Source organism: Gavialis gangeticus, unplaced genomic scaffold (genome assembly GCF_001723915.1).
Source record: "Gavialis gangeticus isolate Ggan-Ray unplaced genomic scaffold, GavGan_comp1, whole genome shotgun sequence".
NCBI classification, from domain to species: domain Eukaryota; kingdom Metazoa; phylum Chordata; order Crocodylia; family Gavialidae; genus Gavialis; species Gavialis gangeticus.
Window position 1 is genome coordinate 5,422,894 of NW_017728996.1, and position 14,258 is coordinate 5,437,151.

At 41.5% G+C, this 14,258-nt stretch overlaps 1 protein-coding gene across 1 annotated transcript in view; it reads left to right on the forward strand.

Annotated features, from left to right (window-relative positions):
- The first annotated feature begins 2,622 nt into the window (after positions 1–2,622).
- Positions 2,623–14,258, forward strand: part of LCTL (lactase like) — a 21,885-nt gene continuing 10,249 nt past the window's right edge. Inside the window, exons 1-12 of the mRNA XM_019503808.1 lie at positions 2,623–2,746; positions 3,457–3,617; positions 8,117–8,204; positions 8,723–8,832; positions 9,177–9,305; positions 9,407–9,502; positions 10,715–10,769; positions 10,860–11,021; positions 11,562–11,836; positions 12,203–12,329; positions 12,884–13,083; positions 13,933–13,996. Coding sequence (XP_019359353.1) covers positions 2,623–2,746; positions 3,457–3,617; positions 8,117–8,204; positions 8,723–8,832; positions 9,177–9,305; positions 9,407–9,502; positions 10,715–10,769; positions 10,860–11,021; positions 11,562–11,836; positions 12,203–12,329; positions 12,884–13,083; positions 13,933–13,996 — 1,591 coding nt within the window. The remainder of the gene's footprint in view (positions 2,747–3,456; positions 3,618–8,116; positions 8,205–8,722; positions 8,833–9,176; positions 9,306–9,406; positions 9,503–10,714; positions 10,770–10,859; positions 11,022–11,561; positions 11,837–12,202; positions 12,330–12,883; positions 13,084–13,932; positions 13,997–14,258) is intronic.

A 14,258-nucleotide genomic window follows, 5' to 3' on the forward strand; every position in this document is an offset into this window, starting at 1 on the left:
CAGGACCGAAGACCTATGTTTTATACTCTCTTAGGGTGCTTGTACATGTGATAGTCATCACAATGGACATGTGACAAAAGTGTCATTTGTGTGGCTTAATGGCATTGTACAATACTTGTGCGCCAGTTTGGGGGAGGGGGGGGGGTTAATGAGTTTGCATCATTGTAAGCTAAACTGCATCCTGATGTAGTTTAACTTGCAACATTGCTGTCACCTTGCCCCCCCAGCCACAAGAGAAGTAGGCAGGCTCCACAGACAAAGAGGATTGATTGGGCCCCTCATGGCTCCTGCTGAAGGCAGAATTGGTGAGGGGCCTGATCCTTTTTTGTTTTTCCTTTTCAGTGGAGCCTCCCAAGCTCTCTCACATCGGGGAGGGAGGGGGTGAGCTGCCAGTGGGCCAAACAGCCCCTGAGCTGCAGGGGCCCTGGTCCTTCCCTCTGCAGCGGCAGTACCCCCTGTGGTTGCCCGAGCAGGCTGCTAGCAGGCTGGGTGCTGCCCCAGCTCAGAGGTAGCACCCAATCCAATCCAGCTCTTCTCCAAGTCTGCGCACTGGAAGCCCATTGGGCATTGCTCCCCAGGTGGGCTTGGGGAAGAGTTGAATTGGGCCCGGTGCTGCCTCTGACCTGTAGCAGCACCCAGCCCACTAGCAGTCCTCCTGGGTGGCCCTGGGGTTGCTGCCACCATGGAAGGACAGACCAGGGCCCCACCACAGCTCAGAGGCTGCTCAGCTCACCAACAGCTGGCCCCCCAGCCACAGGCAGGCTCCAGCTCTGACAAAAAACAAAACAAAAAAAAGATCAGGCCCCTTGCCATAATATGACAGAAAATTGAGCTGGTGGGTTTCAATTAAAAACCCACCATTTCAATTTAGGGGGCACAGAATAAAATCCTGAGGACTAAACCGCCAGCACATGTACAAGCGCCCTTTGTGTAGATCCCACTGACACGTATTTTTTTTCCCCCCAAGCCAGATGTGCAGTTCCTCTGCTAGTACAAAAGTGTCAGAGATCTCTGCAGTCCTCCATTTATTATGTGACCAGAGAAATGTTTTCTGTGTCTTCCTGGTCTTAAGTTAGTCATTCTTTCATCGTCACTAAGAAAGTATCCGTTAACAGCACAAGTGCTTGAATAGAGCTCATGGTCCTACACCACACATTGCAAGGGGCTTACTTCCAAGTCCACTGGAGTCCATGGAAAGACTCACCTACTGCACTTTGAATCAAGCTGTGGGTTTACATACAAGAGATATCAGAGAACACTGAGCAAAGCTAGTCTAAAACAGCTTGCTTAGCTGAACAATCCCTGAACACAACCTTTTCCAGTCCTATAATTAGCAAAGACAAAACAGCTTTTAAAGGACTAGTCCCCCTCAAACAGAGGACCTACCTTATGTCTTCCAATTCTTCACCACTTACTACTCCTTGAATTGGAGCTGTGCAAAAGGTATCCACAGACTGAGGTTGCATAGAGGCACCTGGGCTTTCTGCATGCTACAAAAGAGGTCTCTAGGCTGGCTTTATACAAGCTGGTGCAGAGAACATGTGACAACATGTCATCTATGGCAGCACTGAATCAAGGTGTGGAGAAGCCCATAATAACCACCTCCATCTCAGCTGCTTTGCAAAACATACCTGTCCTGGTCCTGCAGTGGCCATATGGTTACCTATTTAAGAGCATAAGCCAAGAGAGCATCAACCCTTGCCTATTTTAAATATTCATGATATCAAGAAAACAAATGCACCATCTCCCTGATGGCTATGTCCATGCTATGTTGCACCTTTCAAAGGTAGCCCTGTCTCAAGGTGTAATTATATTGTTCATACCTAGACTTTATTATTACCTTCCTCAAATTCAAGAGAAAAACCCTAAACAAAACAAAAAAAAGACTTTCCTCAAACTTTCTGTTCCAGAATCATTCACCAGCTGGAGAGAGTTAGGCATGTAAAAGGTGACCTTGTAGTGAATGTTAAACATTTGTGGGAAAAGGAGGTTCTAACAAGCTGGTTTGCAGCCTTCGGTAAAATCAGCACAGCTGAGCACCCCAATGCATCGCCATGTGCCAGGAGACAAGAACCCTGAACAGCTGGAAAAAACTTCAGAATATAAATGCTAGGAGTTTAAATCAATGTTGCCCTGTGTTGAAAGGGACATACAACAGCGCAAGAGCTGTAATTATTAAAACTGCAACAATTATAAATCTAATTGCCTTTTCAGCTCTGATTAAATTTGTTTCCCATTCATCAGGGACCATGCTAACAGCTGAATCACTTTCGCTTTACAAGATTTGTATTAGACACCGCAAGGGGAGTTTCAAATCCAAACCAAAACCACTACAACAGAAAAGCTTTTTTTTTTTTAGGACAGTAAAAACTATAGCATAGTACTAAATGAAACATAATGGACATTCATAAAAGGCAAATTAAATCTTTCCCTTACAATGTCTTCATTTAAGGAGAGTCGTTCCTGGTAAGCAATGCCATATGCTGTATCACTGGGCGAACCCAGACAACGTAGCTCATCGTTCCAATGTTTCTGACTGAGAAGTAAAGCTCAGCAATTGTTCTCCTGTTTTATCAGGTGGGCGTTTGAAGCAGAGAACGCTTTGCAGTGCAGAAACTAGTGATGAAGACAAATGTTTTGAGAGTGTGGTATGTGCCTGCGTTGGTGCTGTGTCTGAATGCAGCTGAGGATTTCCAATGGACAAAGAATAACCCTGGCTCCTTCTATTATGGCACTTTCCCAGCTGGTACTTTTCATCTCTAGCTGTTTGTGGTTTACAGTATTTTTGTCTCACTGATGTTTTTGTACAAGAAACTTGGTAAAAGATTGTCCTTTGGAAGGAAAACATAAGCACAGTGTCAAGCCTTTCGGGGGAGAGGGAGAAGGCAGATGTGAAACTCCAGGGTCACCATAGCCTCTTGCAGAATATACATTCATGTATTCCATTGCTCTTTTCCACAGGAGTGCACTTGGGTGTAGATATTCATGCTGGAGCAAAATGGTACATACTGATTCGAGTGTTTCACCCCCAGGGTTGCCCCTGCTGTACGGGATCAGGCAAGGGGCAGGGGTAGGGTGGTTCAGAACCTGGAACTCATCACTTTTGATAAATCATTTACAACAAATTTAGAAACATGGGGCTACACCTTAAAATATCCCTCTCGTACTCACCCAGCTCAGCTAGATGTATCTGAATGTCACAAAAGGAGGGTAGCTTTTTGCGTGCTCTAAACCACATTTTATTTCCTGTTTAATATGGTCTTTTGAAAAAACTGCCTCATCTGTCAGAAATACAAGCTTTTTATTCAATCTGGAACATTTTAAAAGAAGAACGTTTTAATTATTTGTATCTTAAAGTACTTTGTGGATATTAATTAGTGACCTACTGGAGAAAAGCACTGAACAACCAGTTGTCTCCACTTTGTCATTGGTGTGTTTGTTTATTGCTACCTATAGGTTTTTTATGGGGTGCCGGCAGTTCTGCCTACCAAACTGAAGGGGCTTGGGAGGAGGATGGAAAAGGACCAAGTATCTGGGATGTTTTTACTCATAAAAAGGGAAAAGTGTACAAAAATGACACAGCAGATTCAGCATGTGAAAGTTACTACAGAGTGAAGGTATGATTAAAAAAGAAAGAATACTGTTTCTATATTATGGGTATCCAGCAACCATTAGTAACAGTTTATTATGCAGTTCCAATTAGCAGCAAAATGAAAGGTGTATCATTCTGATGCTCTTGACATTCGTAGTTAAGAATATAACCTGGCCTGTGAAGCTATGAACTGGGGTTTGCAACTACAGCCAGGTGAAATTTTAGGCCAAATTTTGTTCTGCAAAAAAATGCAGATCTAGCAATACTTAAATAGTTCACAGTTTTATCTCCATTTTCATGAATTGTTAATGCCAAAAGGAAACCTCAACTTGTTTAAAAAGTCAAAATGTTTAGCTTCAATCTATAAACTCATTGGATTCAAAGTGACTTTATTTTGAACTCACACTTCAGCAAACAATGAGTGAGCTGAGGCACCTTCCTGTTGCTGTCAACAAGGTCTATCCGGGATGGTGACGGAAGCGGCAGGATTTCAAACATGTCCTCGCTGGGTGCTTGTACACGTGACGAGGGGTTAGTCCCCTAAATTGAAATGGTGGGTTTTTAATTGTGAGGATTAAGAACCCACAGTTTCCATCTAGGGGCTTCCGTCACTGTTACAGCGAGGGGCCTGATCCTTCCCCCCTCCACCCCCAAAGCCTGGCCTCCTCCCCCCTAGCTGGGGGGTGGGTAAGCTGCTGTTGGACCAAGCACCCATGAGCTGCACAGGACTCTGGTCCTTCCCTCTGCATGGCAGCACCCCCCAGGGCCACCCAGGAGGGCTGCTAGCAAGCCAGCGGCTGCCCCAGCTTGGAAGCACCTGATCCAGTGTTTCCCTGAACTCACCTGGGCTTCCCCATTGCCCTCTCTGGCTTACAGCACACCCAGCCACCCTCCTGCCACCTTTCCATGCTGCCCCAGGCGAAAGGCTCCCCTTTCCCAGGCAGTCCCCAGTGGCGAGAGGACGGTGGGGACAGTGCACAGGGCACTGCTTCCCAGGCGGGCTCAGGGAACAGATGGATCTGGTGAGTGCTGCCTCCAAGCTGGGGCAGTCCCTGGCCCAGTAGCAGCCCACCTGGGCGGCCCCGGGGGGTGCCGCCACCACAGAGGGAAGGACCAGGACCCCCACAGCTCAGGGACCCTGCCAGCAGCTCGCCCCCCAGCTGCAGGCGGGGTGAGCAGGCTCTGTGGAAAAAAAAGAGATTGGGCCTCTCGCTGCTTCTGCCTTCAGTCAGGTTCGCCCGCGGCCAGGAGGTGAGCTGTCAGATTAAAGGCTGCAACATTACAAGTAGCTATGTCGCAAATTAAACTACATGGGGATGTGGTTTAGTTTGCAACGTAAGAAACTCATTTAAATCGCACCCCCCATACATGTAATATGTGACACAAACCACAAAAATGGGCAGTTTTTCATCACGTATACAAATGCCCACTGTGTCTTCTCAGCTCTCTCCAAGGAGCACTACACTGAGAGTGCTAGCTGCTGCCAGCTCCCTGCTTGGACTCCCACCCCAAAGCACAGAACTGTACTATACAGGGGCATCAGGCCTCTGGATCCTCTTCCAGGGGCAAGTGCCTAAAAGCTAAACCCTACTAGGCATCAAAGCCCTTTAGGGACTCTAACAGTAAATGAACTGCCCAGTGCTACACAGGAAATCTGTGGCAAAGCAGGGAGAGGAATCCAGATCCAGCCTCACCACAGAACCATCTTTTGGTTCTCTCGCTCGTTTTCTGAGAGAAGGTATAGCATATAAACATCACCAACAACAGTGTGACTCACGTTTCCTATTACCCAATGTAATATTTAATCCCCTGTTTATAATTACATGAAATAATAATTCCCAAAGAGGTATTTTTGCTGAGTCTGCAACAATCCCTCTTTCATATTTACCATTCCTGAATATTTATGCAGTTTGGCACCTTATAAAGCAACTTGTTCAGAGAACCATGAGCTTTCATAATCTACAGCCCACTTTGTCAGATGCTATGAATGGACTAATGCACATTACATTACATTGCGCTATATTTTGTAATGCCATTCATAGTAATATATGCTTACCCAGTATTCAGCCCTGATCTTTAAAGAAAGACTTTTTGTGGCAGTTAGACATTCATCCAGTGTTGCAGCTGGCACAACTTTTGAGGCAGCTTTACAAAATTAATTTTCACCTGCCCAGCTACACGCTCCACACATGGCATTTTGTATAAAACACAAACCTCTCCACCCATTTTTCTTAGACACTTTATATTGCATTGTTTCACACAGCCACAAGATTCAGTTTACTTTTTTATATGAAACATCTTGAGCATGTGTGCACTAGAATCGTTGAGGATGTTGATGCTGGATTTTACTGTGGATCTAAATAAATGGTAAACGTGTAGCTGGTAAATGACTTCTTTGCCGTTGGCTGGAGCTTTGCTTTTGTATAGGAAGATTAGTCAAGACTAGCAGAAAAAAGGCACGTTATGCCTTCGTGCTTTTTTGTAAACTTTTGATTTTCCTTTAGATTTGCTCTGATAAAAGTGTCTCTAAATAGCAATTCCACTCAAGAGATAGGGCTCAGCAAGCAGGTTGCTTGACTGATAGACAGTTTATTTTACCATGAATTTTTCTTACCAGTGAGGGATGTGCTGGAGATATATGCAGTTAAACTTGCTGCCAGTTATCAGATGATAAGGGAGTATTTTGGATCCAGGTGAGATAAGGGGAGATGAAGTCAGCTGCTAACAAAAAAACTGAAAAAAATATTAAAATTAAAACTAACTTATTCTGAAGTAAGAGTAGGTCATTTTATTGACAGCTAATGGGAAGTTAAAAATAACAGTAAAGAACCTTACTGGCAGGAAAAAGGGAATTTATAAAGGATCAAAGTGTTAAAAAATAGAGTTATAGTTAAAAATTTGGTGATCACAACTTTGGAAAGCAGTAACAGTAGTAAATTAACTGTTCATATGCAGGATGTTTTAGATTGTACACCAGACACAGTTAAATTGCTTTCTATCTTATTTTAAAAATATTTGTCTCAGTATAGTCTCATGCTAGTTGGTAATCCCAGCTATTTATAACAGGTATGATAACCACTATTGGCATTTTTCTAAAACTTCATACAGAGACTGGATTAAATCTAAAAGAGCAAAATAGTAAAATGAGAATTTTTGAATAAGACCATTATGTACAGTTTTCCAGTAGTTTTTAAATAACATAAATACAATAACAGATATCCAAATGATTAAATTAATTGTCACTGTGGGGAGGAAATTACAAATTTCTATCTGAATGGGAAGGCTTCAGAATATGGCACTACTAAAAATGTATAGATTCCAAAGTAATAACATTTTGTGCACATAACTGGGATGATTGGGTGGTGTATTTAAAGCTGATCTTGTATAAAATCCCTATATTGAAGAGTGTTGGCATAAATCTGACTAGATTATTCTGTAGTCTGGCAAAGAGCTACTACTTTGGTGCCAAATTTTCAGTCCAATTTTGCAGACTCACTCCTGACAACATCCACAAAAATGGGAGTGCTCAAACCCCCATACATACATATGCAAATCAAGCCTCATTGTATGTGCAAGTAGCTGTTTGTCCTACTTTTGTAGGATCAGTATGCAAAAGTAGATGTACTCAAACATATACCATGGATTGAACATGTGGGTAGTTCTCAGTGATCACAGTTTCAAACATATGAAACCTGCCACCACATCCCAAACTGCAGCTGAATCATATGAACATACTCACTAGCCCAGGCAGAAGGAAGTTAATTAAGTTTATTTCCTCTTATTCACAGCCCTTGCTATTCTTTTAAAAAGGAGAGTCAGTTGAAACATTTTGAAGACTAATGTCAACTACACTTTGTGAGAGAGCTTGTTCTCTCACGCTTGCCTTTTCCTCTGCTTGATTCCTCAGTGAATCTTGAATTGAATATCATCACATTCAAAGTTTCCAAGGCAACAGAATAAGAGAAAACACACAAGTTTAGCTTCTTTACGGAACCTGGTGGAGGATGTTTTTATAGGAGTACAAATGAGCATCACCATTTCAAAGAAAAAACAGTCTTACATCAAGAGTGAATATGACCCAAATTCATTTATATGATACATTCTTAATGTATTTTAAAACATACCAAAATATATACTAAGCAAAGTATATAGCTTCTGTTGAGAAAATGCACAATGCCTGATGCTTCAGTGAGCAAAGAAACACTTCCAACACTTTGAAATACACTGGCTTTGCTCAGTTTATATTCTGGTATGATTTAAGATGCATAATGAACATATACAAATAGCTTTGGGCTAAATTCACTGTTGTTGCAAGAATGCAAAAATCTGTTGCATTTAATACTGGTGTGTCAAAGGAAATACAGAAAGTGATTGCCCCAAAAATAATGTGCTCTGCCAGTCTTCTCTTTGTTTAAGTTTTCTCCATTCTGAAGTCTTTTCTTACCACGGATTTCATTTGCAGTTTGAAGAGTTACTCTTCTGGGATTACCAAAAGTTATTTCAAGTGGATTTGCTTTTTTGCAGGATGACATTCAGTTACTGAAGGATTTGAAAGTCCATTACTATCTGCTCTCCATATCATGGCCTCGCATTCTGCCTACTGGCATCAAAAGTAAGCATAGCCATTTAACTAGAAACCTAAAAGTAAGGATAACAAACTATTTTCCTCCAGTTAAGAGTGTCATAGACATGACATTGTATGTGTTACACATTACTGTTAAGTATTTTTCTGCTTGCATGGGTTCTCATAGTGCCATCTGTTATATCACAGCAAAGGTCCACTTTGAGCCTACCAGCCCATTGAGCTAGTGGAGGGATGTCAAAGATAAGGTCTAGCACGTTGAACCACATTATCCGGCTGCCAGTGCTGGCTTCCGTGCGGCACCAGTCTGGGACCCCTCACATGCCAAATTCAGTGTTCACACTGCAGGAGGGACAGGGAGCTCCACATGTCCCCTGCATGCCAGATTTGGCACCTGCTCTAGCCAGCCCTGGACCAGAATTGCACGAAGTGTTGCCCTCTGGTTTATATATTAAGTTCTACAAAATAATTTTTGAAAATATTTTCCAAACAAGCTCTACCACAACAAAAAACAACTCAGACAAACTCTTCAATATGTGTTTTCACAGCAGAAGAAGTAAATGAAATGGGAATACAATTCTATAATGATACAATTAATAGTCTTCTGGAGAACAACATTATCCCTTTTGTGAGCCTCTACCACTGGGATCTTCCACAGGTCTGTGAATATTTACATTTTTCATGTTTAATCCAATATTTCCAGTAGGAAATGTGTTTGTATAAATAAGAAATGGTTGGAATACTAAAACAAACCAATTTTAAACATTCCAATATACTTTCAAATGTAGGCAGAACTGATTTGTTATCTGTTGCATTTTCATCTTCATCCTGAGATAGTGAACTCTGCCTCAGTCACACTACTTATTAGATTAATTAAATCTTTGCAGCACATGTCATTGTCCAGTGTATAAAGTTACATACCAAATAAACTTTATCAACGATAATGGTATATTGTATTTTAAAGAATATACATGTTAAGCCTTATAATTATTATTTATTCAGGCACTCCAGGAAAAGTATGGGGGCTGGCAGAATGCAAGCCTAATAAATTACTTTAATGATTATGCAAATCTGTGCTTTGAGACTTTTGGTGATCGTGTGAAATACTGGATTACTTTTAGTAACCCTTGGGTAAGTTACAGATATCTTCTTTCCCGCTGTTTTGAGTGATGTACATTTTTGTTTCCCAAATTTTTGGAATTACCCTATAGTTAAAATTATTTTTGCTATAGGCTGTCGCTGAAGAGGGCTATGAGACAGGAAAACACGCGCCAGGACTGAAGCTCAGTGGAACTGGGGCATATAAAGCAGCTCATCACATAATTAAAGTAAAACTAGAAAATGTTTCCTCATTTATTATTTAATATTTTACGTCTGAATTAAGCAGGACATGTGCATGCAGTCATCTGAAGGCGCCACACTTCAAGAGGGATGTGGACAGCATGGAGAGGGTCCAGAGGATGCCACTCGCATGATCAGGGGACAGCAGGGCAGGCCCTATGACGAGAGGCGACGGGACCTGAACCTGTTCAGCCTTCACAAGAGAAGGCTGAGGGGGATCTAGTGGCCTGTTACAAACTAGTCAGAGGGGACCAGCAGGCACTGGGGGAGTCCCTGTTCCCCCGAGCACTGCCAGGAGTGACTAGAAATAACGGTCACAAGCTGGCAGAGGGGAGATTCAGACTAGACATCAGGAGGTGCTACTTCCCGGTCAGGGCGGCTAGGATCTGGAACCAACTTCCAAGAGAAGTGGTGCTGGCTCCTACCTTGGGGGTCTTTAAGACAAGGCTAGACAATCACCTTGCTGGGGTCGTTTGACCCCAGTACTCTTTCCTGCCATGGCAGGGGGTCAGACTTGATGATCTGCTCAGGTCCCTTCCAACCCTAGCAACTATGAAACTATCTCTCCCCTTCCCTCCCCAGGAAAACATCTGCTAAAAAACTATGAATTTCTGAATAGCATATTTAAAAGCATCCAGTAATTAAATCTAAACTATAAACTACTGGCATTGAAAACAATAAATAAAGACATTGTAGTGGCTGCATTATATAGCACTCTTCTGCAACATTTGAGATTTTTTTTAAATTATTATTTTAAATATGGCAAAATTGATCCAAAAAGGCCATATTAAGGCAACTTCTAAAATTAAATAGGTGAAACCCTACCCTATCAAAGTGAATGGGAATTTTACAACTGACTTCAGTTGTACCAGGATTTCACTAAAATGAGAGAGTTTTCCAGAATTTAACTGAGATACAGACACACGCACAGACTCCTTGAACTGGGGTGTGTCACCCTCACAAAGCTGTCAAGAGGTTGCGAAGAATCTTTGTACTGGTGCTGTAGACTTTCTACAGAAAAGCTTCCATAAGGAAGAGAAAAAAAAGTTTTGAAAATCCTAATGTAATAAATTCTCAGACAAGCATTAGTGTGACAGGTTTCCCCTCAGTTCTTCATTGGTTTTTGGTACTGATTTCTGTACAGTATGCTTGTGTGTGTGTGTGTGTGATATAATGCATGTGTGTTCTTTTACTTACAGACTCATGCAAAGGTCTGGCATTCTTATGATAAGACATGGCGCAGGGAGCAGCAAGGTAATAAGCACGTGTGAAATTATGTCTCTATTTGTAACAAGGATTTAAAAGATTATGCCCGACTGCAGAACTGTCACTTTTTACTTGAAGGGATGGTTGGAATTTCTTTAACAAGTGCCTGGGGTGAACCTATGGATCTAAGTAACCAAGATGACATAGATGCTGCTGAGAGATATGTTCAGTTTTATTTGGGATGGTTTGCAAATCCTATTTACAGAGGAGACTATCCAGAAGTTATGAAAGAGTATATAGGTAAGGCATACTGACTAATTAATAGCTTGAATACTGTTGCAATTTATTATGATGGAAAAAATTAGTCAAAGTTGATTATATGGTTTTGGGGTATTTTTAATTTTAAAAATTGTAAGGATCCAATAGTCCTTGCTCGCCAAAGTATGATTATTCCTATTAATCAAATAGGAAAATAGAAGGAAGTAGGGAAGTGATGTGCCCAAGGAAAGCAGCAAAGTACCTGACTCCTTGTCCTGTGCTTTATTGACTGAGTTTTTCAAAGGAGACAGTGAATTTCAGGTACCCAACTCAGAATTTCTGAGGCTTCTTTGAAAATCCCGGCTTAAACGACTATCTTCTCAGTCTTAATTTGCTTCATGTAACTGGAAAAGAGGCAGATCCTTGTGTTAGAAAAGAAAGCAGTCATCCAAGATCAGTCTTTCAAGCTAGGAAAGTTTAGTTGTGTTGGTGGTGTGGTAAAGAAAAGCAGAACAATTCAGTGGCATGAAAGACACTGTTACCATCATATAACAGCTCTCCTTTTTTTAAATTATTTGATAGGTAGAAAGAGTGCCCAGCAAGGCTTGGGCTTGACAAGATTACCAATCTTCTCAGCACAAGAGAAAAGCTATATTAAAGGCACATCAGATTTCCTGGGAATAGGTCACTTTACTACTCGCTACATTACTCGGAAGAATTATCCCTCCCTGCAAGGGCCCAGTTACTACACCGATCGTGATTTGCAGGAACTGGTAGACCCAAAGTGGCCAAACCCAGGATCCAAATGGTTATACTCTGTGCCCTGGGGTTTTAGAAGGTTACTCAACTTTGCTAAGGTAATTTTAGACTAAGCCTTCTTTAAAAGGAATTAATTTTGTTTTAGACAAGAGTATAAAACATTTTTTCATGGTCAACTGCAAAAATCCAAGACCTCCAGCATTTTTACCAGAATGTAGGAGCCTTGTTCCTTGCCATGTACCTATCTTTGGAAAGGGCCATAATGCTAATTGGTATCTGTATGCAATGCTGTAATAAGAAGTGTTAATTTTAAATGTGTGACTATACTGTTCTCTAAAAGTAACTGTGCTGAATATGTAAAATTAGAAGCAGTTTGCTAGAAATGTAGTGTTTTAGAAAAATAAAATTAATTCTGGTTGTATGAAGTACAACTTTTCAATGTCAATGTGTATCTGTGTTTGCAGATACATTATGGGAACCCTCTGATTTACGTGACAGAGAATGGGGTTTCTGAAAAGATATACTGTATTCAACTATGTGACGAATGGAGAATGGAATATCTGAAAGGGTATATTAATGAGATGCTGAAAGGTGAACTTTAAATAATAGCTTAAAGCACAATTAAACTTGCTTTCTAATATTTTTATATTCTAAACTTTTACTCCTCTAAAGTACATTGTGTTTAATATTGTAACAGCTTTATCAGCTGTCATGCCACTACCATCAGCACCCTTACTGTGTTCCATGCCAGAGCCACAGTCCTGACATAAAACACACGTTGGGCAGCAGTTTCAACTCCAGCATGGGGCATGTGACACATGACCAACAGTCAGAGCCACCACTGCTCCTGCAGCCACCCCATGCTCTGCACTGGAGCTCTGGACTGGATCCAGCCCACAAGCAGCCCCCTCTGCATTCAGCCCAGGGCAGGAAGTGAGTTTTAACACCCCTGATCTAGACTAAGGATAACGTTATCCAAATTGCCTAAGTCCCATTAACTTTCAGATAGACTTAAGACCTTTAAAAATTTTATCCTGCCACTTTTTTCCATCCTTTTTTTGGTATAAAACAGGGTATGATTGATTAGTACCATGTTTGTTAAACAGCACTTCAAATTTAACAAAACATTTTAAATCTATTTTCAGCGATCAATGACGGAGTTAATGTTAATGGGTATACTGCCTGGTCTCTACTGGATAAATTTGAATGGAATAAAGGTTTCTCTGAGAGATTTGGATTCTACCATGTTGATTTTCAGAATAAAAACAAACCTCGACACCCAAAGGCATCTGTTCAGTACTACAAGAAAATCATAAGTGCAAATGGATTTCCAAATCTACGACAGGTGAGGTTAATCATTAACTCAGTTTTTATTTTTAATTTCTGGTCAAAACCTACACTGAGTCTGATATCATATCAGTTACATTACATTTGATCCCCCACCCCCATTGCAGACCACACCTCAGGAACAGCAGCCAGGGACTTTTACATTTCTAATCAGATAAGAATTCACACCCTTCCCTTCCCTCTGTACTAAATCACATGTCCAAGTCCGTTCCCCTATCTGCTGTGCCACTATCTCTGGCTGACCTGCAGGATGGGGTGTGCCAGAGCCCTCCCTACTTCTGTCCCTGGACCCACCTGCTGCCATTTCTGCCCCCTCCAGCAGGGCCAAGGAGAGGCTGCATGGGGAGCCAGATTTGGTTGGAGACATTGACAGTGGCAACAGATTCCCCTCCCTGCTCCTGGGCTGGCAGGCAATACCCAGGGAGATTAAATGAGGATAAACCCCCTCTGGATCCACCCCTGATCCTTGGATTACAATAGTGTACCTATGTATTTAATTCAGCAATGTGTCAACCTCACATAAATGAAAGCTAATCTTGGATTACTGCTCCTTCACTATGGCTGTCTGGGATGATTAAGAGCTTTCCAAATGAAACAAATGCCCTCCCCACCTCCCCCAGCCTTTGGTGACCACAAAACCCAAAATATAAATTTTCCAGTGTTAAATGGTCTTTTAATCTTTACAGACAAAGTTTTGTTTTAAATATACAATACACTCTGATTGGCAACATAAAAAAATGAAAAATCCAAAAATGTAACAGGCTAAAGCTCAAATGCAGTTATTGCTGTAAGACTAAATATATTTAAAGCTAAATCACCATTATTAATATGATGTCAATTTTGTTAGGTGGAAAGTTGGTATTACAAGGCCTTGGAGACTTGTTCTACCACAAACCAACCAGTTTCTGAAGGTATTTATATTTATTCTGCTTTACTCATTTTATATTTGCATATTTTGTGAATTTAGAGGCCAAGCATTTCCATGACTACTACTATGTCAAAACTGGGCCCTGAAAAAACCTCTTCAGAAGACACAGTTATTTGATAATTACTGTAAGCTTTAGGGTCAAACAAAACTGCCTGTATTTGTATAAAGGTTAACAAATAGGGATCCGTTCCCATGGCAGGGAGGGAGGGAGGGAGCGAGTGGGCCGGGGGCTGGGGCTAGGGAAG